At 36.7% G+C, this 27,824-nt stretch overlaps 1 protein-coding gene across 4 annotated transcripts in view; it reads right to left on the bottom strand.

The window, feature by feature from the left end:
* Positions 1–224: 224 nt before the first annotated feature.
* znf654 (zinc finger protein 654) overlaps positions 225–27,824 on the bottom strand; it is a 33,862-nt gene continuing 6,262 nt past the window's right edge. For 2 of the 4 annotated variants that reach the window (XM_055205205.2, XM_055205206.2), the window contains 6 exons: positions 12,536–12,671; positions 7,544–7,746; positions 6,236–6,372; positions 5,978–6,119; positions 1,309–5,113; positions 225–1,195 (listed from right to left, as the gene is read on the bottom strand). In XM_055205205.2, the coding sequence (XP_055061180.1) occupies positions 1,185–1,195; positions 1,309–5,113; positions 5,978–6,119; positions 6,236–6,372; positions 7,544–7,746; positions 12,536–12,671 (4,434 nt within the window). In that variant the 3' untranslated portion in view covers positions 225–1,184. The remainder of the gene's footprint in view (positions 1,196–1,308; positions 5,114–5,977; positions 6,120–6,235; positions 6,373–7,543; positions 7,747–12,535; positions 12,672–27,824) is intronic. The other 2 variants (XM_055205207.2, XM_055205209.2) reach the window with 1 other exon arrangement.

Below are 27,824 nucleotides of genomic sequence, written 5' to 3'. Positions count from 1 at the left end.
AATCAAACGTCATGGTAGCACACTTCTATGTGAAAGAATGTGCGTTTCATTTTTTTTCTGGCCATGTATACAACGACAACTTTCAATATATAATAAACAACCACATCAGTTTACAGCAGAGCAAAAACTGAACTTCCCTTTAATTATGTTGTTTATTAATGAGCACCACAAAAGGTTATATATATATATATATATATATAAATAAAATAAACCAAACCACCCAATCGAATCATTATTTTTACTTTTCATTAAAGATACAAAGAAAGAAATAGATTAGACTGTTCATGAACAGAACAGCTTCAAACATGCCTCTTTGTGAGACAAGTGAACCCTTACATTTTTCTAAAGTTTGAAGTCATTTAGAGTATGTAATGACAATGTTCAAACAAGCTGTGAGGCACATAGTCCTTTGTGAACAGGAGAATCTGCAATCTTGAAAGCAAAGAGACCAGTACTAGGCCAGTGTTTTGTCAGGCATTTTCAATTGGTGTTAAAAGTCCTTCATTTTAAGAATCACTGTCCAAGTGATCCCACGTGTCTACTTGCACAAGGAAGTTCATGACATTGTAATAAATGAAATTGAAACAAATTTACAAATGTGCTTAAAGATTAAGTATTAAAAATAAAAAATGATACCAAGTGTGCTTGCAATACTCGCCAGCCGTGAAATGGCCTTATGCATTTCCATCCAGTATTTCTGCTCTAAAAGCACCATGTAAGACTTGTAATGCAATTGATCCAATGTCAGAAAAGAAAACAACCAAACCAAAATAACAAATTCTCTTATGTCATGGCCTTTTCAAACAAAAAATACTAACAAAAATAAGAGAACCAAATAATGTCAATTGATGACAGGTAAAATATTTTATAGAAAGACAAAATTATTGTTGTGTTATTATAACATGACCATTGTAGAGGTCCAAATAAAACATCCTGCACTCCCAAGGGTCATGTAAGATTTTAAGGAGCCAAATTTTAAACATTAGATCTTCAACAGACTTCAACAACCTTCTCTCTGAAATCAAGTAGCCGAGCAGTCATATAGAATAACAGCTAATAGCATTTTCTTTCCCAAGTAGTTTGCCATATAGTTTCATATGACAGACATTTAAGGACACTCCTGACTGCCAACAGCAGCATTTAACTTCTTTTAGTGTCTCCTCATCGAAAGGCCTGCTTTAATTTCAGGAAGCACCTAGGAAAACAATAACAGATTTCAGAAAATTACAGCATTCCTGTGTAGAATACAAGCCTTGTTTAAAAACACACATTACCAACTGTCTTAAGTCTAACAAAATAGTTGCTTACTTTCATCATCCGAATCGAAGCCAAAAAGGGATGTACATTTGTCCTTGTGTGTTTGGAACTCTTCCTCGCTGTTGAAAGACTGAAAGCATCGAGGGCAACGCTGTCTGTTAGCGTTTGAGACTTCACTAGAGACAGCACCCAGTAGTTTTGAGCCCACCTGAGGTTCTTTCCAGCGCTTTGGCATGCTAATGTAAGACTCATCCAGATAAGCTGAGGGAGGAGGCCGAATGAATCGTTTCGTAGTTGGTTTAACTGACACTAGTCGTTCCTGCTCCTTAACGGCTGTATCCGAAGTTTTGGATGGAGCGTCTTTGTCACCCTCTCTATGCCCGTTAATAAGGCTATGGTTCTTGCTACTGTAGCTTAAAGAACCCTTATTTAAAATCCAAGGTTTACTATCATCATCTCGATTCCCCAGATCCTTGTGCTTTGGCGTGTCATAAACCAGATGACCTGTCGAAGAATTTGTTGCCGATTCTAAAACATCCTTCCGACTTGGCGGAGCTTTGAGCACCATTTGCTCCACTTTCTTGGAGAGTGAAGTTTGTTCCAAATTTTCATCAAATTTATAGTGAGTTTTTTCATGTTTATACAGATGTAGAATACTATCAAGATGCAGAGAACAGCCAGGAAAACAGCACATTGCTCTGAGTTGATGATGGCCTAACATGTGTTCACCAAGCTCCACACGTGTTTGAAACCTCTGCTTGCAGCCCTGATGGTAACACGGATGCTTCAGCTCACCTTTGTGGCATATCACATGGTCAAAAAAATGTTGGGGGTTACAAACCTTTCTGCCACAGAAAAGACATTTTTCTTTTCCGAAATGATAAAAGAATACAAGTGCTTTCTTGTCACCGTGGTGGTGTAATAGCACATGAGAAAGGACAAGCACTGACTTTGCACTAAAGGTACAAATCTCCACAGGGCACTTGACCTGTGTAGATGCTCCAGTTCTTTTTCCTTGGAATATTGTGGAATGTAGTTTAGGCTTTGTCTGAGTCCCATTTTTGTGCCCTACTATTTTATTTATTTCCTTAGCTGATGAGGTTTTCTCTTTGTGTTCTTGATTCTCAGAAACCTCTTTTGGACCTATCTGAACCAACTTCTGTTTTACAGCTACTACATCCTCTTTTTGGTACCTGTGTGTAATCTTTGCCAGCCCAGAGTTTAGCATTGTTTCATAATTTCCTTGCAGTTCTGACCCAATTATGTCTTTGCGATCAAGCTCTACATTGACGGATTCAGCACTCACAGTCACATCATCAGAAGTTGCATTTGTTTCTGCTTTTTTAACAAACTCCATTTTCTCCTGTCTGTTATCCTTTGTTATTGACTTCTGAGCCTTTTTCTCCATGTTCTTTTCCTCCTGTGCACTTTTAACTTTTCTTTTCCGGATCACTCCGTTTAATCGGCGAGTTGTTGATTTAGCCTGCAAGTTGCCCTTGGTATCAGAACGGTTTTCCTCTGAAGCTTGCATAGTCTTTGCCCTCTTCCTTGCTAGTCTCATCTTCTTGTTCTCATCTGTGGATTGAGATCTTGCTAAAACTTTCCTTAAATGCCTTTTCTTCCTGCAGACCTTACCCTCTCTTTCCTCCAATGTACTTGTGAGTTCTGAATTCTTAGCTACCCTTGTTCGCAATCTTACTTTAGACTTTGAACTGTGGCCTTTCTCGTGCAAATCTGCAATGTTTAAACTACTGTTTAACCTCATTTTAATGTGTCTAAACTTATTCTGCACAGAACAATTGACACGTTTAAGCACGGTTTGCTTGGGTGCCTCAGGGACTTCAATATTTTCTTTGAACCGAACATTGGATTCTTTCAACTCCTGAATGTGCAGTTTAAAGTGGACAGATGGGCTGCGCCCATGAGTGTAGCATTTATGACAGAACATACATTTTCTGTCAATGCGATAATGCCACATTGCATGCCGCAGAATGTATTGGTATTTGGTTTCTTTGTCGCACAGGCTGCATTTAAGTAAGACCCGTTGACTGTCAACATTTGTTGAAATGAGGTCAGGGACTAGACTATCTGTACATACATTTTCCAACATCTCAGGTAAATGTGGCCCCGCTGGCACCTCAAACATTGTGGTATCTTTTGACACAACTTCAGAGAAAACATCAGTTTCACTCAGAGCAGCCACTACATCATAGGGGACCCTTGTCAATTCAGGAAGAACTGCGGGGGCATTCTCATGAAAACCTGTCATGTTTTCTGGCATACTGTAAGATACACGAATGGAATCAGCAGAGATGGAAGTTGACACTTCTGGTGTACGAACATTACTTATTCCTGGAGGACTAACAGTAATGTCTGGACATTTGGTTTCTGCAGTTTGGGGCTTTAATACATCAGGATTGGATTTTGCCTCTACAGTAAATTCTTCAGTTGGCTCAATGGAAGCTAAAACAGGCATGGAGGTCACTGAATTTATAGTTGGGATTGGTGTGACATGAATCTTCACACTACTGTACACACTTATCTGTGTGGCACCTTCAGGGATCTCAGTTTCACTTGGTTGCTCAGCAGTCTGCAGGTGTCTTTTTTTCTTGGTTTCCATATAGTCTGGCTTGACCTCTTCATCTCTGGGTAAACTATCAACTGTTGTTTCTTCAAATTCAGTCACTTTTGAATATGTATGAAATTGTCTAACCATAGAAAGGCCTTGGTCCTGAAAAAAAACTTCCTCCGTGACTATGAAGTCTTTCTTTCTGCATGGCAAAGTTTCTACCGACCGTAACTTAATAACAGAATTACTATTAACAGATGAACGTTTCAAAATCTCCCGAGATGCACTCTTGGTTTTGTTAGTACTTTGTTCAGTGACATGAGGGGTTTCTGTGGCAAACAGTGAGGTCTGAATATCAGAAGAGAGAATAACTTCATTATCAGGGTAAGATAATGTCAATGTGATTTCACTGACTGGTGCATCAACTGAAATCTCTTTTAAAACATCTGACTGCTTTGGTTTCCTTCCTGGTTTTGTGCCTTGTTGGGTCACACCGTTTTCTGCCCGAGCAGCCAATTCATCCAAAAGCCACCAGGGTTTCCTACCCCTGCGTTTCAGATTTGGGTTTTTTGCCTGACGGGCCAGGAATCTCTGATGCCTGTTCTTATGTTGCCTGGCATGATCCTTTGCCATATCAATTTGCCTAAATGAACGTCGGACTGGAGAGGCATCTGGATCCTTCACAAGCCTTGTCCCTGGTTTCCTTCCTCGCTTCTTACCGGGAGTCTTGGAGGATGTTTCACAAAACGCAGTATTATCCAAAGTTTTCACAGACTCAACTTTCTGGTCATTTCTGTTGGTATGCTTTTCCACATGGCTGATAGTCCTTGTTGTGTCATCAGTGTGACAGTGACAATGGCCTTTCATACAGTAGTTTTGCGCCCATTTGTCCTTTTGCATAATTTCACACAATGCTGCTTTATCTCTCAATAACTTCAGACAGTGTGTTTCAATGTTGAGAAGGCTCCAGAACTCAGGATCAAAGAACAACCCTTTCTTAAGGATTTGGAGAACTTCAAAACGTACATTGTTTCCCACAGGACTGGTATCTGCATGGTACTCTTGATCAGGGTGTTTGTAGAGGAGGAATACAGTCTTGTATGACTCAACTGTTCGCTCCAGAAAAAACACCAGCAGTGCACAAGCCCTACAGATCTCGAGGTCATTAGGTAGAAGATATGCAATAGTTTTGTAGAGGATGGATTTGGTGACTGGATCATTCTTTAGGTCAGTCTGCAGAGCTAAAGCACAAAGCTCCACACAAAACCCCAGGCCATCTTGTCCCAGCTGAAAACACAAAACCACAAATTTGATCACTTGGTAATTTTCATTACTTAGTGTTGTCATATAAATACATAGCGATACTGAAAATCTAAAACTATTAAAATACTTGTGTCCCACGGAATCGATATTCCAAGACCAGACCAGTACACTGAACTCTGGAACAAATACCTTGTTCTCGCTCTCTTTCCTCTATTAAACAACACACACATACATGACCCATAAACTGAAAAAAAAAAAATGGACGTAGTGTCCGTGACGTCACCCATAGGTTTCTAAAGAGCTTTTTGAAGCCAATAGTTGGTGGAGCCTGCATTGCCATATTGGCACTTGTGGAAAAAACCTGTATTATATAGATGGTAATCTATTAAAAATGTATTTTTTGTTTGTTAATGTTAGTTATGTATTGGTTTAGTTTCACTTTAAGATAAAGTACTCATTTATCTTATTTACTGCTATACCTAACTGTTATGTTAGATAATATCAAAATACAATTTTTGATTTTAATTAGAAAAAGTATTAGAAAATTTTGAATTTAACATTACATTAAAAATGCTTTAGAAGTACATTTCATTGTTAATCATTTTAACAAATGGACTGTTATTTTTTTCCAGGTGTAGTAACGAAGTTAGAAATTCCAGTATTGTGACAACACTATTCTTATTCTTGCAATAATAATAGTAATAATAAAAATATAATAATAATAGTAATAATAATAATAATAATAATAATAATAATAATAATAATAATAATAATAATAATAATAATAACAACAATAACAATAAATAACAACTGACGTAAATATTTTATTTAAAAAATAACGTAGCGTAAAGTTTAGACAATGGATGATAAAATATTAAATTGTCTTACCTCTTCTAAAATCACCTTTATAAATGGAAAAATTGCTTTTATGTTGGTGGCTGACAGAATCATTTGTTTGCATTCATCCAGAAAGCCCTGCTTAAAGTGGTTCACTCGCAGGTACAGTCTGCTCCACATGAAGACCAAATCCCTAAAATGTAAAAACATGCATTGATGATACATTTGGAAGATACATTGATTCTGTGATTTCTGTGATTCTGAATCTTCAAAGGAGCTCATGTTTATTGCAATGAATGTGACACCTACCAAAGGCAGTACATGTCTCCATTCTGGAGCTGCTGATAGAGAAAACCTTTACTCAGCATCAAAACCATCTCATCCCTCTCCTCCCCCTCCATTATGCAGAGTATCTCTACCACACCTTTCCCATCGATATTTGCCATCTTTAGAGAGAGAAAGGACAATAGAACAGTTTAATTAATGGTCATGTTTATCCAAAATGTATCAATTTTGTAGTCTTTTGTAATCTGAGTAAGTTAAGCAATCAGCAAGAATCACATTTCATACACTTAATAATGTTCTTGATAATTAAATCAAAATTAACCAAAACTTTTACTGCTGTGCAAATTTGATAATTCTGATTACAGTCTCATGCCAACATGTGCAAGCTTATTAGCGATGCTTTAAAAACAGCTTATTATCAGTGCATTACTGTAAATAGTGTTAGGCTATATGCCCCATTTTGAGATCGTCCTATCCTCAGCCTGTGAGATCGCCAATACATGATAGTATCAGAAGGCGGGGGAGTAGTTTACTCATTTATTAATTCATTTTTACTCATGAAAAGTCGTTTAATTGGTGGACAAAAAAGAAGCAAAGGCAACACTATCATGTTCACAACCTTCTTAAAACTAATGCCATTAATTTGAGCGCGTGATTAATTTCCAGGCCCTCTAAAATTTCCTGCATGCCAGGGAGCAGGAACAACACACTCGCTGGTTTTAAACCCCTGCGCCCCTAACAACCTCTCTAGAGCAAGGAAATGTCAGAGTCGCACGTATTACAAGCTCATGTCCAAGGAAGAGTTCGAATCATGTGCATTACAAGTTCAGGTGCTAGATGAAGTCCACATCACGGGCATTCAGGTCCGAGCAAGATTCTAAGACGCACGCATTAAGTCCAGGTGCATGCGAGAAGGAATCCACGCACGTTACAGCTCTCTCATGCAAATTGAAGCCCACAAACCCTCTCATGCAAAGAAAAGCATGCAATGCGCATGTTAATGTGAAACTATGATGATAATAATAATCACTTGCCAACTATCCTCATGAAAGCCTGCTATTGGCGATATGTCTGACAATCGTTAATAAACGATACTATCGGCACAATCCTAACTGTAAAGATATTTTTCTTTCTGCAATGGTTTTACAAACATTTTGATGAATGAGCTGAAATAAAAAAAATCACTTAGGCTGTGTGTAAACTGTTTGTGGTAGAAAAAACTGATTTCAATCAAGGACTAGTGTTTATCACTTTGCACTACAAAGTGCATGTACATTATACATCTACAATAAAGCATCCACATTATCTATACAAAAATAGTCGTTTACTTACCTCCTTGTATAAGCATTCATAAAAAGAAGCTCTCGAAAGACATATAAGGTAGGCTTGTGTGAAATAGAGATGCCTCCCTACTACAGGGTGTTGGCTGCATCTCTTCGCCAGTGCAATGGCCTCTGAAAGTCTCTCACAGGCTACAAGGTAACGTACACGTAGCTCAAAGAAAATGGCCACTTCTGAGTTCAGATATTGGTCCACTGTTGTCAAAAACAGCAAAAATGCAAATTAGACTTATTTGAATAAGAGATGCACCGATTGCAATTTTCTTGGTCGATTCCGATTTTTCTGTAGGTGTGACCGTTTTTATTTGCAGATTCTGATTATCTTTCTAAGAACTAGGCTATAATTGACAGCATAGGCTACAAAATCTTTTCATCAAAGAATAAATTATTAAACTGTCTTTATGTCAAAAGGATCAGGGCCTGGGTTCCCCAAAACGTTCTTATTGTCAAGTAGTTCTTAACCTATTCCTTAATCTCTCTCTTAACTCTATGGCACGATTCCCGACATGTTTGTACGCCAAGTCGTCTTCTGTAAGTCACACTTTCGTAAGGTTGGTCTGGACCATTCGTAAGCTCTCTCTTAGCGTTGTTTGAGCGCAAGACGCCACAGCTCAACAATGATTTTATGTTATGGTCATTTTAAGACTTATAAAATATGTTTGCAATAGATACAGGACTATTTTTGCATTTGACTTTATTTGGTATCAGACCTAATATCAAAGACGGTGCTGGTGTTGTGTCGAAGTTTGTTCAGTTCCCCATCGAAGTATGTTCCTCTATGTTTCTTAAAGCGTTTTCATCACGCAACATTTATAATTTATTTAGAAAGATTAAATATTTGAATTTTTTATACTAAAAAGCAATAATATCATGTATTCTATAATACAATTTAGTAAATATTTCATACATTTGACCGTTTTGCAAAATCCTCAACTGTGGATAAAACAATTATGCCTCAATAGTTAGTCTGTCTGAAACTAAGCTGATTAAACCACATCACTGTGTGACACTTGCATTACATGTGAACGGCCCCTACGCTAATATGATTTTGTTTTTCTCTCCCTGTCTCGTCCCTGGGTCCCATTGACCCTGAGGACAATGGGACAAACAGACCCAGTTCCGGTAGATGTGAAAGTCGGCACACCTCTGATCTACTGGTCGTCCTTCAATGTGATGCCCAGCTGATGCCTGACCAACGACCACTGGCAGGACCCGCTTAATATCCGCTTAATCTCTGCTTAATCTCCGCTTAAGCTCCTTATCCGTTTATATGTGTGTATATACATGTATATCTCCCAAGGGTTTTTCCCTCCTAGGACTTTTATTTTTATTTCCTCGCTAAACAACCCGGGGTTTTTGTTTTTTTCTCCTAGGGGGTTTTTTACGCCCGGGGAGGTAGCCTGCTTTGGCTTAACTTAGCTTCTTCTTCTAGACGTTACATTAGTAATATGCTCGCTCATAATGTTGCGTCATAGCCGCAGCAAATTTGACTGCTTATGCTATTGTGTATTATGTTATGCTTTCTGTCGTTTTTCTGTGCTTTTACTGCTTCTATTAATGTAAAGCTGCTTTGAAACAATTGAGTATTGTGAAAAGCGCTATATAAATAAAATTGAATTGAATTGAGTTTTATATTAGGGTATGTGTTTTAACATATAGCCTGTTTTTTGTTTTCTTTTTTCTCTACTGTTTGTTTTAAAAATGTTTGCATACATAATAAATATATATTATACATATAATATGATTCATACTGTAAAAATAATCGACTTACCATTAATAACAATAAAGATACATTACATAAATTCAAACATACACATCTCAGTAGCCATTAAAACTTTTAATGTTTATAAAGAATAAACGTATGTGATAAAAATGCTATAAAAACACTACACTAAAGGGAAATTAGGGGGAACAGACTTCAACACAACACCGGCCGCTGACCCGTTCAGTCAATGTCAATTTTTTTATTCAGCAGAACTTAAGCCCTTTTGACATTTTGCCTGACGTGGCTATATTAGAAAAATTTAGCCTCCCAAGACAACTCACTATGGAGCTGCTGGACCTTCTCAGACCATATTCTGTATCTACTGTAACTATCTCTCTCTGTTCATTGTAGATAGGTTGCCTTTTTTTGAAAACATTAACCAATGGCATTCAATAACGCATTAAACAGAAGTAACTGCAACTGCTTGCCAATCAATTCTGATTCTAAAGTACCTTACAATTAATATAAAAGTGTATTACATAATTTTTAAAAGTCGTTAAACCCATGCCAAGAAGCAGCACAAGTTGCACAACAGGATAAGGAAGGTGGATGATTAGCGAGGGATACCCAGTTGGTCTACACTGTAAAAAATGTTGGAAGGGCAAAAATATACAAGTTAAACCAATTTTCTTGTTTGGGCTTAGTTGAGTAGACATATTATTTTAAGTCTAGATATATCTGTGTTTAAAACATTAAATGAATGGTTATTTTCAAATTCAGTCAACATTCAGAATGGCTATGTTGACTGAACTAATTAAGACAAATCTGGTCAATATGTGGACAGCTTTGTTTCCTGACAACAAAATTCTCATAATATTACTGTTTTTTATTAACAAAATGTAATTTTAAGAGTTGTTCAGGCGTGAATGTATGTGCTTTAAGTTTAAATATGCGGTTGGTTAATATAGATAGCGTCTATTTAAAAATGTGCTCGGACACTTTCGGACGGAGAAGAGCTCCAGATGAGCTCCAGAAAATCACAGACACTTAAGCGCTCACACCCTGCCCAGCGCAGCCTCGCCAAGCCCATCAGAAATCGACTGCTGGCTCTGATATCTCTGTGGCGTTTAAACATGCGATTTAATTCATTTTAATTTCTTATACTTAATAATAAAAGGTTTACCGGTATGTTTTAAATCATATTTTAGGATTGCACTTAAATGATAATCGCTGTTGAATGATATTTCATATCTTTCACATTTGTTATAACTGGGCTGCGTACTGCCTGCGAATTTGAACTTCAGAGCTGAAAGAGCGAGTGGAGAAATAGTCTCAATATCATAATCTTAAATAAAACTTCTAAATATACCCGTGTGCTCGCGTGTGTGCATGCATGTATGTATGTGCGTGCATCTGTGTATTTTGAATTTAAAATGTTTAACTCGGAAGGATCTGGATCACAGGTCATTTCATCTGAGATCAATCTGCGCACAACAGCCAGAATCACTTACTGATTCACAGGACACAAGTCATCAGCCGTTTCCTCAAGTTCACGTCAGGTAAGTGTTTGTAATTAAATGTTAATTTTAGAATATATTAATTGGCAAAGACGCAAATACTCGACGTTTTTGTAAAGATATTTTTGTAAAGATATATTAGAAGTGTGTTATGTTATGTGTCCGAAGTAAAGTGGAGCTATTTTAGTTAAGATAAAAAGCCTGGACATAGGGTTGGTTTACCGGACAGAGTTTAGAACTCGGTCTTTATTATAATTGGGACATTTTTACAAACAAACCTTATAAAATACAATACTGGCGTGCATTTTGAGACAAAACAATAGCACTCATGTTAAGAGATGTCAGTAAGTTATTTTAGTCAGTGAAAAGCCCTGTCTGAGAAAACCGCCCAACAGTGTTTAATTATGTGTGATGTCTAAGGGAAATTTGGCCTAACGTTAAGGTTATTTAGGGAATAAAGTCTTTCACCGTCAAGCTTTATTATATTAAACATGTTATTTATGTATGTGTGTGTGTTTATATTCCTCTGTTTATCAAACCAGAGCGGAGATGATGTGAGAGGCAGACCAGAGGGCTGAAGAAAGTCTCCTAAATGGCCCTGCAGATGTTCTGACTGACTTTGGAGTGCTTTTTGTATGCCCTCTATTTAGCGAAGGCTTAATTCTGTATGTTCAGTCTGTATGATAAGTGAATAAGTGAATTAAAAGCTTTTGTTTTTATGTGACTGAAGTTAATTATTTTGTTAACAACACCAGCATAAATTATTTGATAAATAATTAAAAAATGTTATTAAAAAAATCCCAAATAATAAATATTAATTGAAGTAACACATAAAACATTGAGTAAATACTTAAATTTTAATTGACAGAGTCTTTGCTGTAAGTTTTTAAAGATTCAACTGATTAAAACATTTTAGTTGAATGAACTATAAAGGTAATTGAGCAAACCTACTTTTTTATATTTGAGTCAAGTTTGGGCCAACTAAAAAACATCAATCCAGGTAACACTTTGGAGACAGAAATTGAGTGAACGTAAAATTTCTGTGGAACTAGTTACTAAAAAATAATTCATTGAGCCAACAATTTATTTTTTACAGTGTACCCATATTACTGACAATTTCATAATTTAATTAATAGTCTATATTTTAGGGATAACTTAAACTATGTTAAAATAAATGTTACTGAAATAATTTGAGGAATGTTCCATTTGCATAGAACGTGTTGTCTTTCTTAATGCCGTAATGCACCTTCGTGTGAAGTGGAAAAATCGATCTCTAGGCAATCGATCCCAAATAATAACGCCTTTGTTACGTCAAACTAAGAGGCAGCATGTTAAGAAGCTTCCTAAGGGACACACTTAGTAACAAACAACTTTGGCAAGATATCGTTTTGAGTCTTCTTAGCGTGCTTAGAGTGAGCATTATCGGGGAACCAGGCCCTGGTTTCCGGGTATGGAATTAAATTAATGCTGTTGTTGGATAACGGTCGGGGGCTGCTTCCACTGCAAGAGTGCGTGTGGCTGTGAAATTATTGCTTCCCCACTGGCAACAAAAGGACCGCCTGGGAATCTTAATGTTGTAAGACTGACCGGCCGGTATCGGTCCGATCATGTGTAAAATTGGCCAATTCCAGTCGATCGGTGCATCTCTAATTTGCATAAATGCAACCATTACAAAGAACACAGTTTATAATCAAATATTTAAAGGTCAGAGAAATACAAATACAATAAGCTTTTATGCAACAAGAACCCTGGTTTGACTGACCGTCCTCTTGTGGTAGTTCTGAATTCTTAAGAATAGCCTGAAGTACAGGGTTTGCCCAAGGACCTCCATCTTTAACAATATGTCTAACCTGCAGAAGGTAAACATTCTGGTGCCTTACCAGGCTTGCGTAACAGTCCTAGTTTAATGAAAAAAAAAATTAACAGCATGTATTGAAACAATATATTAAACTTTACGGGGCGGTTTCCCGGACAGGGATTAGACTAGTCCTAGACTTAAACATTTTAAAGAGCTGTCCAAACTGAAAACAACTTGAACTGACATATCTTAAAATACATCAGTGCTCTTTGTTTTGCCTCAAAATGCACACATGTAATATTTTTAGTAAGGCATGTTTGTTAAAACTAGTTATATTTCCTAAATAAACTAAGGCCTAGTCCTGGATAAAGCTGATCACTGTCCGGGAAACCGCCCCTAAATGAAAGTAACAGGGCTGCAGACTTCGGCCAAATGGTCGTATTTTGTGACCATTTTTGTGTGATAGTGTGAGAATTTTTTACAACTACTTGCGCATGTGTGACCTGCAAATTTGGCATCTCTTCAGGTGCATCCCAATTTAGACTAGACCGTCTCATTTAATTTCAGTTCAGTTCGCTTCGTTGTCTTCAAAGTCAGCGGCCTTAAAAGGATCCAGACCCTGAATTGGGATGCACCTGCTGTGAGGGATACATATATGGATTGTTGGTTTCAGGGGGAAAAAGGCCATTTAGAGGCTTGTATGTGAAGGAGCCTTCGAATTGGGACAGCCTTTGTCACGGCCGGGTGATGTCATTTGCCTTCAAGTACGTCCCTGGAAGGCTGCAGTCCCTGAATTGGGATGCACCCTTCTTGTTGTTATTTTTTTATGTTGAAAGATGATTTAGGCGCAGGCCACATAGGCAGCTGCCCAGGGTGGCGGCATGGGGTTTTTTACCGCTCATTTGCACGACGCATCAAACGTTTCATGAGCTCAATTAATGTACAGATGGGTCTATACAGCCCCATGTGAGGTTGAACACAGCTTAACACATCTGAACCACTAAGTCATTAGACAGAGATGAGAAATGGAGAGAGTGGGAAAACTTGTAAATTAAAACAAAATATAGCCATCCCACTCATCTCATTAAAATATTTTTACTGGATAACATTATAACTGAATAACTGAATATAACTTCTTGTATATATAGTTTAATAAAAATGTACTATATTTAGCTGCTTATCAAAGATCAGCATAAGATCTCTAGGACTAATTTAAAAGACATCTATAGACATCATTTGCTAATATGTTGTACCTTTTGTTGTAAATTAGAAGTCTTTTAGAATATCTTATGCCTAGAATTAGTCAAGGAGGTTCTATGATTCTTTGATTCATAACTTCTTATTCTGCAAATTTGATCAATTGTGCATAATGACAAGTGCAACAAATGGATATAGAGTCCATTTATTATCAAGTCAATTTATTAAGTATTTGTCAGTAATACAGTTATTTGAAGGGAAATGTGAATAATTGCATTGCATTTAAAGGAATATGCATATAGAGTTAAGTCTATTCATTAAAGCAATAAGCCCCAAGAAGCAGTGGGCCACCAGTGCATTTTATAACAGCTAAAGGGCATTGTCACCCCCTTAGCAGTTATAAAATGCACCGCAACACCAATGCTCTGCAGGGCTTATTGCTTTTATAAAACAATTACTTTGCAAATACATATGCATAGCAGGATTTAATACACAAATAAGTTATAATTATTAGTACAAATATTACTCTTCTGCCAAACGAAGTAGTTCCTCAGAATCAAGTGTGGCTGCAACAGACCACAGTTCCCAAGTAGGCAGCAAAGAATGATCTTCTTTAAATAAACATAAAATATCAAATGAAAGAACAGACCCTCTGCTTTAAAAAAAAAAAAAACAGTTTCATCCTACCTTAATTTGTTCTCTCATCACCTCTCAAATTTTCCATTATAAAGATAATTCCATTTTTGTGAAGAACTTTTCTAAGAGATCAGATTCACAGCCTGATCAAAACTTACACTGTGCTTTTAGTGTTGAGTGAATGCGTCAGTGTTTAAGTTGGCTAAGATCGCCACCCAGTGGATAATAGCGGAAATATCAATTTTAGGTAGAAACTCCTTATAAACGTTTTCTCTTTATTGACGAGATGACTCAACAGATGGACCAGAACGGGCTGTTTTTTAATATTAGTTACACTGTAAAACCAAACAGTAAAACTAACTTATAATAGAAAGTACCTGGTACTCAAAATGTGCCAAAAAGTTTAGCTAACTATTATTTTTGAATTCATTCAACATCTATCATAGATTTAAGTTAACAGTAAATACTTTGAGTTTTTACAACTACACCAAAGGTAAAGAGTTTAGGGAACTTGAAAAGTAGATTCAACCATAATTAAATATTTTAAGTCAAAAGCCCTCTAGTGGCGTTCTTTACCAAAAAGTGACGTCATCATTGAAAGGGCACTCAGACGTGTTTTAAACGGATGAATTTGCTCTTGGATGCAAATAATTACAAACTTTTGCTGGTTGTGATGAGTTCAATTTGCCAGATAAGTTAAGAAAGAGTCTGTCACTGCAAATTTACTTCATTTTAAAGTTAAATCAACACCATTGGTTGAGAAGGTTCCGTTCCCAGCATGCTTTGCATCAGCCCACAAAACGAGAGCATTTTTTTAAATTAAGTGATATTTTATGTGGTTTTCAGTAAAGAGAAAGACTCAATAGTGTTAAACATTTATTTATCTTGGAGATTTTGAAGAGTTTGCCATTTTATTAAGTTTTGTGCTTACCACCATTCAGAAGCGTAGTGCCTGTGCTTAGGCTGTAGGTCGGATATGTGTTGCTTTATCATATAATCTATGACTGTGTGAAAGTCTGCACTGAGTTCAGTCTCAACACACTTTCACTGGTCTTACATTTTCATGAGTAACATGATCTGTTTCTGTGATTTGTGAACAAAAATGAAATAGTAAAAAGTTTTAAGTACAATATACAACAAAATATATGGTAAACAGTTCTTATAATAAACAGTAGATTTATCTATAGTCTACTTAAATGGTAAATAAAATGAAGCGTAAACATTTAAATTTGGGTTAACTGAAAATTTTTAAGTTATCTTTACCTAAAATTTGTGATGTTGTTTACTTAAAAATTGTGTGGAAACTTATTACCTCAAAAATTGAGAGTACTCTGAACTTTTTACAGTGTAATTTAGAGATCATTTTTTTAACCGACAACCGGTTAATTCTGTTTGACTGTTGTAATTAACTTTTTATAAACTGCTAATTGTTGCTAATAAAAGTTGTTAATATGTTAAAAGTTGTGCATGTTATTAGGGGTCAAGCCCCGAAGGGGTGAAGACCCCTATTGTATTTGTTAGTTTTCTTATTATTATTATTAGTTATTCTTCTTCTTTCGCCATTGTGGTCTATGGCAGCCCATAGAACCATACGTAGGAAAGTTATGAAATTTGGCACACTGATAAAGGACAGTGTCCCCACAGCAAATTTGGAGTCTCTATGTCTAACCCGCTAGCGCCACCAACAGTCCAAAGTTGCACTTATGTTTTTGCTTATAACTTCTGATCTGTAAGCCCTAGAAACACAATTCGATGTCATTTTCCGTCATAATTTTTCAGCCATTTTGAGTTATTCAAAAAACCTACTTTTTCGAACTCGTCCTAGAGCTTTTGTCCGATTGCCACGAAAATTGGTGTGTATCATCTTGAGAGACTCATGGCAAAAAGTTATCAAAAGAATTTTGATACAGCAATCCGTTGTCGTATACAACATTAACGAATTTTACGTAGAGTGCAAAAAAACAGATTTTAGGCTGTATCTTCGTCAAACTTAGGCCTATTGACACGACACTTGGTACTTGTGATGCCAGTCAGGAACTGAGGGTGCATGCGCAGTTTCATTGCAGCGCCACCCAGTTGCCAGACACATGATTTATACACCTATAACTTTGGCTGCGATCAACGTATTTTGACGGGACTTGATTTTTAGGAGTCCTGAGTAGTCGCAGAGTCCAACGATACCAAACATGCCAGATTTGGCCTTACGGTTAGCCCTGCACAGCAAAACAGCACTTAAACACGCGCGAATATCTCCGCGAGCGTTATTCCGATCGACTCGAAAACACCATAGGAAGAACATTACATTACATTACCTTCTGAACAAAAAGTTCTATTGGCGTTTTATTAAAATTTTCATCAGAAATGGCCGAAAATTGCAAAAAACGAAAAATTACCTTCAAAATTTTTTTTTTACACATAAATGGTTGTAACTTCTTTACGAAAAGAGATTTTTTCACCAGATTTGATACGCTGATGTATGACCACATTCTGAGGCCACACACAAAAAATTTATGCTTTCACCACTAGATGGCCTTATAATTGAACAAAACCTTTGATAACAAGCCAGCCCTATGGTCATACAACTCTTTCTTCACTAAACTAAAGTGTATAGTCATAAAACTAGCTAGATGTAACACAATCATGACCTGATGTTGCATGCACAATTTTGTCATTGCGCCACATACTGGTGTTGAGATAGAATATGGTATTTTTGCCTAAAACTACTGCAACAACGCATCTAAAACCATGAGTCATCATGGATTATTCCTTTTATGTCTTGGACTATAATCATTGTTGGTTGCCAATTAACTCCCTAGCAACCAATTAGAATACCTTATCCACCCTTTTTACAACAGCTATATCTTTTTACAAGAGCTATATCTCTGCATCAGAACATCGTAGAGACATGGGGGTGGTCTCTTTTGACTCATTAACACCACTGTAACATTTTGTGAGCTGAGAATTGCCACTGCAAGCACCACTCACATTTTTTGTTCAGTGTTCTAGTTGTCAATGCTCCTTGAGAAGAGAGGGAGAGATTACACTGAATGAAAACACAGCTTTTTTGCTGATAACTGTTATATTATTTAGTCTGAAATCAAGAGATTTTCGTAGGTTCTTTAAACCGCTCATCCGAACTCAACTTTACTTTCTTCTGTGCCCTTTTAGCTTGACCCCGGTAATTGCTGCTTGCAGTTATACTTTTGTTATTGTTTCAGTATTAGTGTTTGGTATTCAGTTTCTGAAGGGTTTAGGCATAAGCCAACAGTTTGGTGACGCTGTCTGAGATTCCGTCATAATTTTATAATTATTCACGGTAATAGCGTATACTGGGGTGAAAGAGGGAGACAGTTTCATGGTATCAAAATTTGGATACCACCCAAGACTACTCCAAAATAAGCATAGCCCGATGCTCGGGCCAGCTGATTGAACTGACTGAAGATAATCCTAGTAGGGCTCCTAAGCAGTTGAGAAATTAAAAGCGTGTGTAATATTGAATCCGTGCACCTTTATAGTAGTATAAGGATCTAGGCTACAATTAATTTATACAGTAAAAACGTAACCTCCCCTTAATCTCCTTATCCGTTTCTATGTGTAATATATATATATATATATATATATATATCTCCCAAGGGTTTTTCCCTCCTAGGACTTTTTTTAATTCCCCGGCTAAAAAGTCTGGTTTTTTTCTCCTAGGTGGTTTTTCAACCCGGGGAGGCAGCCTTCTTGGGCTTAACTTAGCACCCTCTTCATTACGTTACATTAGTAATACGCAAGCTTATAATGTTGATTCATAGCCACAGCAAATTTAGCTGCTTGTGCTATCGTGTATTATGTTGTGCTATCTGTCAATTTTCTGTGCTTTCCACTGCTTCTATTAATGTAAAGCTGCTTTGAAACAATCACCAATTGTGAAACGCGCTGTATAAAAAATAAGAATTGAAATTGAATTGAATTAAACTCCAACACAGTAGTAACAACTTCATTAACTTCTTCACTAACAAAATTGTGGTAACTGGGGAAAATATCAAAGCTATGCAAGCAGATACCATTTCACCCAATAGTACACTGAATACTTGATTACCACATGAAAAACTTTAAAATAATTTAAAGCTACTACAGAGGAGCTCCTAAAATTAATAAAACCATCCAAATCATCATGTATTAGATCCCGTTCCCACAAAATTACTAAAAGAGGTATTCCCTGTAGTGTCAGACCCGGTACTAAACATCATTAACTCATCACTAGAACTAGAATACGTTCAAACAGCTTTCAAATTTGTAGTTATTAGATCCTTCATTAAAAAGCCACACTTTTGAAAAAGGGAGTATATAATAATATTAGACAAATCTTCCTTTTCTTTCTAAAATATAAAAAAGTAGTGGCAAGTCAATTATCCACATTCTTTGTGAAAAATAGTATGTATGAAAAGTTCCAATCAGGATTCAGGCCCCACCATAGCACAGAGACAACACTGCTTAGAGTTACAAATTACCTCCTTTAACATCCGATCATGGTGCCATCTCAATTCTTAAAGTCTGCACTAAGGTCTAGTAATATGACACAATAGATCACAATCTACATAGACTAGAAAACTACGTTGGCATCAGTGTTCAGGCTGGTTTAGATTGTATTAAACTAAAAACTACTATATGTAAATTAGGAAAAGCCATGTCACACTCAGGTTAAAAACAGCGTACCGCAGGGATCAGATCTAGACCCTATCTTTTTCTCATTATATGTTACCTCTAGGAGACATTATCAGCAAACATAACATAAGCCTTCACTTCTATGCAGATAATACCCATCTTGGTGAAACCCACCAGTTTTCTAAGCTAACAGACTGTATTAGCGATATCGGTGGCTGGGAGGCAAGTAACTTCCTTATGCTAAACTCCAATAAGACAGAGACCTTTATTATTGAACCAAATCGCTCCAAACAAAATGTATCAGATTACAAGTTGCCCATAGACGGCACTGGCTCAGTGGTTCATGTAGGTTGTCCAAAAACAGGAAGGTTGGTGGTTCAATCCCTGGCTCCACCTGACCAAGTGTCGAGGTGTCTTTGAGCAAGACACCTAACCCCAGCTGCTCCCGACGAGCTGGATGGCGCCTTGCATGGCTGACACTGCTGTCAGTGTATAAATGGGTGAATGTGAAAAAGCTGTAAGGTGCTGTGGATGACCATGGGTCTGTTGAAAGCGCTATATAATGCAGTCCATTTACCATAGACGGCTGCACTGTTGTTTCATCCTCCACAGTCACTTAAAGGACAAGTTTGGTATTTTACACTCAAAGCCCTGTTTTCAGATTGTTTATAATGAAATAGAATGGTTTTGACTGAAATTTGGACATATGATGCTTGCCCGAGAATTTTCGGGTGTTTGTTATATCACCTCCCACCTCTACAATGGGTGCATAGGTGCACTGGGACAGTTCTTCCTAAAATGCATTAAACTTTCGTTTACAAATACGTGAAATTCACAGAGTGGTCCGAGGTGTTCACTGATATGCTCACAAAAAAAAAGCTGTCCGGAAGAGAGCAGATTTTTAACCATTCTAATAGGATTTTGTTTCTCTTTCCCTGTCCTTCACATGATTCTCAGCCAATGTCTGCCAGTGACCACCGACTAATTCCCTAAATACTAAATATATTTTAAATGTTTTAATTCCCATAAAATTGTATAATACACTAATATATACCACAATAGATAAAACATTCTGGGGGGCTACTTTTTTGATATAGTCTACTTTTTTCTTTTACTTGTTGATTTTTTTTACTTATGTTTTATCATTGTTTAAAATGTTAACAAATTAAAGAAGCCAAGCTAGTATAAAAAAAATTAATGTTATTAATAGAATGTCCTTTGGCAGGCAACTCACAGGCCCAGTGCGGGCACCATGTTGGAGACCCACTGCTCTATAGAATCAGATATGTCTGGCTCTCTCACAATGGTTTTTTTCTCCATATGACTTTTTCCTCCTGATAAAATTTGGGTTTTTTTGAACCCCTAAGGAGTCGGCTGACATTGGCTTAACTTCTTAGAACTCTCTTCTATACTTCGCCTGGTAGTACGATTTAATTTTAGCTGCTGTACTATTCTGCTTTTGTTGTCCCCTGTTTTTCCACTTTAAATGAAAGTAACGCTAATTTGAAACAATTAAACAATAGTGAAAACGCTATATAAATAAAATTGAATTGAATCTTGGATGACATGGGGGTGAGTAATTATCTGGATTTTTTTTTTAAATAAAAGTAGAGTATTCCTTTAAAGTGTTCCCACTAGGGATGGGCATTTTCCAGTAATTTACTATTCCAATATTTAAGCTCATAAAAAACGAATTAGTTTATTTAAATTATGTTTATTAAGACATGCGTGTTTTTTTTCATTTTGTCATAATTTCACAGAAGGCTTATAATTAGGAAATATCCACAACAAGCTAAACATACACACACACACACACACACACACACACATATACACACACACATATACATACACACATATATACATATATATACAACAACGGAGTTATTTTAAAAGCCTCTTTGTTTGGGAACTACTTTCTTCCGCCACGGATTTGAGGGCGGCCAGAATCTCATAATAACTCAATGGACGGAAAAGACGTTTCTTTATATTACCGTTTCTTGGTCACAAAGTGTAGTTTTAAGATTAGTTCAGTCGAGAATGTATATGTATTATATTTAAATCTGCAGTCGATTAGTAAAGATAGCGCCTGTTTGAACGTTTGCTTAGTGAGATTCGGTACGTATGAGAACCAGAGCATGAGCGGACGTCAGTGTTCACTCGCCCCCCTGACCACCCCTGGCTACATCTCTGACAGGGATTCCCTAGCTCTCATGTTGGCCTTGTTTGTTTTTGATGGTCAAAAATGAGATCAAATCACCAGTATTTGGTGTCATGATGAAACTATTACTTGGTTTCTTATTCATATTTAGTGTCTTTTGTGTTATTGTTTTGGCGCGAGGTAAAAGTTAATAAAACTATACTTGTATAATGTTACTATTGCTTTCCCATTTAATCTTAATGCGATACGAGCACTCACTTGTTATTAGACTTTGTTCTTATCAGTACTAATATAAAACTGTTTTTTATAAGTGTCAGAGAGATGTTTTTGCATGCTGCTTATAAATATATCAGTGGCGTTATCTCATAACATGTTTTAATAGTCACGTCACAATAAAATAAATTATCAATGTCCACATTTAAAGCTGCGGTGCTATTGCTCCAGAAAAAAAATTGTTGACATTCCTCTTTCCAAGTGTTAATCGTCCACACGATGTGACATTACTCCCATTAAGTTTAACGTAACATCCAAGAGCGCTGATCTTTGGCGGAATAATAACTTGGGATTCACAGACTTATTTACGAGCTAGTGAACTAATGAGACACACGGAGAGTGATTCAAAACAGCGTGTTTGTCCGTGTGTGCGTGCAGTTTTTTCCATTCAGAGATGAGCCTGTTTAGAGGACCTCCATTCACTAGGTGGCGGAATGATACCAAAGGTGAAGCGGTTACTGTGCCGTTATCAGTAGAATATTGCACGCCTCTTAGCCAATCAGATTCGAGAACCAGAAAGAACTATTGTATAAATATATAAATAAATATTTTTACAGCATTAATGCAGAGCTTTTGCCAAGCAGGAAGTGCGCTTCACACTCCCGCTCTATAGGTGGCGCAGAGAGACCAACATCCATAGCCAACAGCCACCAAACCCCACCAGTAGAAGAAGAGATCGCCTCGAAGGCTCGAACGTAAAGTGCGCTTCCTGCTTCTTTGGCATTCACGCCAATAGTGTTGTAAATAACGTTCAGTTTCCTGCAAAAACTGATTGATTTGCTTCACAAGACGTCAATATGTCACAAGGAGTTATGATGGATTACTTTTGTGTTGGATATATATGCTTTAGCTCTTAAAGTGTGCGGATCGGTTGACGGAGCACTGGGGTTTCTGCAAAATATCTTCTATATTGTTCTACTGATGAAAAAAACATATTGGATGGTGTAAGGGTTATAAATAAACTTGATTTTGAAAGTATGCTACAGTTTTATTAGTTTGTTGAATTAGTTCATTTATTTTCGTCGTTTTATTTAAATGGCCTACCCTTTACGTTGTCAGTAATTACTGTGCTGCTAATTTCTGATACGGGAGTGTTTGTTAGAAAAATGTTAGGCTACCTTATTAAAAGTATTGCTCTTGTGTTTTGTTTCTCTAATGCTGTTCTCGCAGGACGCGTGACAGGCACACCGCTTCCGGCTTGCGCTGTTCTGTAGTAGGGGTGCACGATTCAGAAAATTTCACGATTCGATTCCAATTTTTAGGCTCAAGATTCGATTCAAAATCGATTTTCGATTCAAAAACGATTCTCGGTTTTAAAAAACGATTCACAGTATGTAAATGTAGTTTACTTTTTCCTATGTTACTGATTGTAGTACATATGAAGAGTTTGGTTCCAAAACGCAATAAATCCATTTTGACAAATTTTGGTAAAAACGTGTTTTCTATACCAAGAAAGTGACAAGATGAAAACAACTATTTTCTGTTACAAACTTTCACACAGCATCTTTAGATTATAAAAACATAAAAAATTAAAATCCATAACTTGAATTTCAAAGATTTATTATAAAAACGGATTATTTTTTTCCACAAAATGCAATAAATCCATGACAAGTTTTTATTCAAAATGCTATAAATCTATTGAATCAATAGCCTATATAAATGTGCATTCATCTTTGCCATGTTATATTCATTTAGTTGACTAGTTGTACACACTAATTAAAAATATAAACATTAATGTTATTAATCAAAACACTTACTTTGTCATATTAAGAACCCTGTCATTGCGGTTATACTTGACGTCTTCGCTTAACGTCTTTCACAGCGATCAGTTGTAAAATGATTTTGGTCCTGCTCGATTTTCGTTGACTTTGAGTAAAATTATGGAACGTTTTTCATAAGATCCTCTGGGGTCAATGTGTTAGCATGAGAAGCTTGATGCTGTCGGGAGATAAGCACCCGTCTCCCGAGTGCCTCTCAGGGAAATTGTTAGATGCTGATGGCTTACGTTTCTTTCCCGTCACAGAAAACCATCACAGGTTTATCAATGCAATTAAAGTATTATTTTGTTTTGTTAGTTGATCACAAAGTACAAAGTAGATGAGGAAAACTAGGACTCCATGTACTCAGCGCGCCGCCATGTTTGTTTACATTGCGTGAATGGTGCGCTGTGGGATTTATTGCGTTCTGTAAAAAAGGGGGAGTGGCGTTTATCGCATTTTGGGAAAAAAGGGAGAAAAGATGACAGAATAACACGGCGGATATTGGATTTTGCGTAAAATTAAGAATTTACTTTTAACTACTGACCTGATATAATGCTGATTTTGGCAGTAACTCATTTTTTTTCAAAAATGGCGTTTATCGCGTTTTGGAACCAAACTCTTCATATGCAAAAAAAACTGATATGAAGCAATTAGATGACCCCTTTTATCAAACTCTATTAAATACAATAATATAGTATATTAATTATAGACAGTGCAGGTCTATTATAAATGTGACTGGTGTAATAATGGTTATTATTTCCATTATATAGAGCAAAAGCAAGAAAAGTGCCTCTCTTTCTATTTCTCTCTTGCCGATTAAAAAAAGCTAAATCCACTCATTATTTCAGATTCAAAAGTCTATTTGCTGTCCCAGTGACAGGGGACTTTACATTACAGCTTTGCGTTTTGTAAATCTTGAGTCAGCTTGAGCTTTGCTCGTTCAGTGCAATAGGCTTAACATAAGCATTGTCTTTTTGCTACTATCTCTGTGCAAACTTTTTAGATTTTAGAAAATATATGGTTTATTAATAATAATAATAATAATAATAATAATAATAATAATAATAATAATAATAATAATAATAATAATAATAGAAAAGAGCCAGTTGTTATCCCCATAGAAACTGTCGGCACTCTGAAACTGCACGCGAGCTTTAGCGCGGTAGCGCTCACTGCCATTCTCTGATCGACTCGGGTTTTACACCAGGGCCGGGTCTACGGATTTTCCTTCTGCCCCCCAAAAATGTCCAGCCAACCTTAAAATAACAGAGTCTCTTTAAACAAAAAACGTCTTCTTTAGGCAAGCGCTAGCTTGTACAGGTCCCGCCCATATAGAGCTTTAGCGCGGTAGCGCTCACGGCCATTCTCTGATCGACTCGGGTTTTACACCAGGGCCGGGTCTACAGATTTTCCTTCTGCCCCCCAAAAATGTCCAGCCAACCTTAAAATAACGGAGTCTCTTTAAACAAAAAACGTCTTCTTTAGGCAAGCGCTAGCTTGTACAGGTCCCGCCCATATAGAGCTTTAGCGCGGTAGCGCTCACGGCCATTCTCTGATCGACTCGGGTTTTACACCAGGGCCGGGTCTACAGATTTTCCTTCTGCCCCCCAAAAATGTCCAGGCAACCTTAAAATAACGGAGTCTCTTTAAACAAAAAACGTCTTCTTTAGGCAAGCGCTAGCTTGTACAGGTCCCGCCCACTATCTGATTAGCTTATTCAAGCTATGGAGGTCTTTTCAGCAGTATTTAAGTCACAGGAAAAGTACTACTGTTCTCTATGACGGTAACTAAAAAAAAAAATTCATCTTTAAAATATATATCAGAAACAATGCAATTTAGTATTACATAAACGTAATAACCCAACACATATTCAGGCATGAAAACGGGTCAGGGGTGAAAAAGGTGAGAAGGGCGCTCGAGGGGCGATGTGGCCTCTGATGGGGCCGCGAGGTGGGAGGACCCCAGAATAAATATTATGGCCTCATTAGGGAACATGCTGTAACTTAACTTATTTATTCTTCAGGCATGTGATTGGCCAAGGACAAAAAAGAAGGAAGGAATGCAACATCCCTCCATGTGCGCAGAAACAAAATGCACACCATAACATACGCAAAATATGACCATTATTTCATTATTATTATTATTATTATTTAATTCTTTCAAATTTAAAATGTAAACATTTAACTAGTGACAGAAACCATGTTTAATTAAATGGGTTGATAAATGTGGAAAGCTGTAACAAGTAGCATTCCCTTACTATTTTAAATCTGCAATAATTTTATTTTGCCATAATCTGACCATCAGTCGCAAGGCCATACAATTTTAAGTTGGCCTTGCAATAGGGTGGACCTGAAGGCCTACATCTAATTTAAAATGAATTAATTTTACAATATAGTACTGGTTAAATGAATTAAATTATGGTTTTTGAGTCATGGGTTGAATAATTTTCAGATAAGCAAAAAAGTGATGTGGGAAAATAAAATAAGAACAAATCAAGAGAGACATTACAAGCATATAAAATAGAAAAGAACAAAGTTACAAATAAAGTAAGATCTAACAGTATTGATTAGGTTGAAAAAACAGTATCAAATTAACATAACTGTTTTTATTCTATAAATTAAATATAATTGATCTTTTTAAAGCTATAAAAGTGATTTTCATTTTGTCTTTTGTATATTAACAATGACACAAAAATTTGCATTTCTTATGAGACGAACTGTCCCTTTAACAACGGAGAAGCTATCACTTACACATTATAAACTGCTCACTTATAAAACACGACTGTTTTTATGAGAATACTTGCAGAGACTGTGGTATTACAATATAGTTTGTGCGTATATCTCCTGTCAAACCCCCCAAAATATGCGTTTGCTTTGCGTGATTTTTGAAACGCGCGTTGGGCGTGGGCTTTTGAGTTTGTGCGCGTATGCGCACTGAAAACAGTTCACTTTAGCAGCTTTGTCGCTCCAATAGTCTGAAATCGCTTAAATGTTACTGTAAACTTTCTTATTAGCAGTATTAATAATAGTATGTTCTTATTACAGCATTTCATGCAATATTTTGCAGTTTCACCATATTTACATTTAAGTACTTACAGCCCTAGACCAATGACTTACAAGCGAGGAGTACGCCCATAATTCGTTCCAATCCATTCCAACAAAAATATTTTAGGTCACTTTGCAGTGTCAGTCTGTGTAGATATGTTGTTTTAATTGGTTGATGGCTTACAATTCCACAATGATAGTTTTACAGCGTTTTGTGTTGACTTTACGTCCCGAAGGCAGTCGCTCTACGCGTCTTCAACAAGCTTGTATGACGAAGAACACAGAAATGCGGATGACATCACAGTAGCGCGAGAGCCGTTCGAAAGCAGACTTCCTTATGGCTTCTTGATTCACTCTCGTGATACTTTGATGTCACCTGCCTGCCTGTCGGGTTTTGCAACGAAGCATGAACTCAAACAAATCTAATGTGTGGGATACATGTTGGATGACAGCGAAGGGCGCGTCTACAAACAACGCGCGCACCCCCCCCATTTTTTTTTCTCATAGAATCTACATGATTCACGTGGGTCACCTTTTTTGGCTTCAAAACGGCGAATTTCGCCCGAAAGGTGAGGGATTTTCATGCCTGCATATTAAATTAAAACTTTTTTTATAGTAAAACATGCTCAAAATAGCCCGTTATCCTCTTACACTCACCTCATTATTTATTCATTCAAATACAACAGCCAATGGCAAGTCTCCAGCAGCATTTAATGTGTTTGTTTTAGATGTAGTTCTTTTAATTAAAATTAGAATATGCAGTTTGGTTGTGGCATACTATATAGTAGATATAAATTATATAAGATGGTTATACAGTATTGTAACAGCTGAGCATCGCGTGCAGTTTTAAAATCAAATTTTAGCGGTTTTGTCATCGTCATTCATCAGCTCATTCAGCTCGCGTTTGAGAAAAACTTCACACGCAAAAATCTACAGACTTTAATTTCAGGAGGAGCTGTTACTCCGCAAGGTCATCCTAAGGTAAAACATTGTATTTTATAGTGTTGCGTTGTATTATAATATCTAAGTTGCTGTGTTATGAACAAAGCAGTGTGATTTATCTTTGGTATCGTCGCAAATCACACTTACAGTATTTAAGGGCTTGTGCTTTTGTCTGGTGCTGTTACAGGATAACCTTTGACGAATTTGTCATGCATGTCAAACTGCTTTCATGATGTTCCAAAATAGATTATTTAAATCGTTGTGCTTTGTTGTGATATTTGAGGTTGCTGCAGCAGCATGTATGATAGTTAGGGTCAGGAATTAATGACAATACAGCTTATCACATATATCACAATGAAAATACATTATTTTAAATGAAGAAAATGTTTGAGAAGTGGAAATAAAGTTCCTAACAAGTGTTTATTTAGAATCAAGGCATATGTTGGGTAGGGTAGGTATAAGAATGGCTTTAATTTATCTATAAGTGAAATAATAGATTAAATGCAGTGTAAGCATTAATAAAATATAGCTATATGTACTAACGGTGTCACGATTTCGATTTTAAATCGAAATCGATCGAAATTAAGTCA

This window comes from Misgurnus anguillicaudatus, chromosome 3 (assembly GCF_027580225.2).
Source record: "Misgurnus anguillicaudatus chromosome 3, ASM2758022v2, whole genome shotgun sequence".
Classification (NCBI taxonomy): domain Eukaryota; kingdom Metazoa; phylum Chordata; class Actinopteri; order Cypriniformes; family Cobitidae; genus Misgurnus; species Misgurnus anguillicaudatus.
Note: the sequence above shows the minus strand (reverse complement) of the source record. Positions and strands in the feature narration are given on the sequence as shown.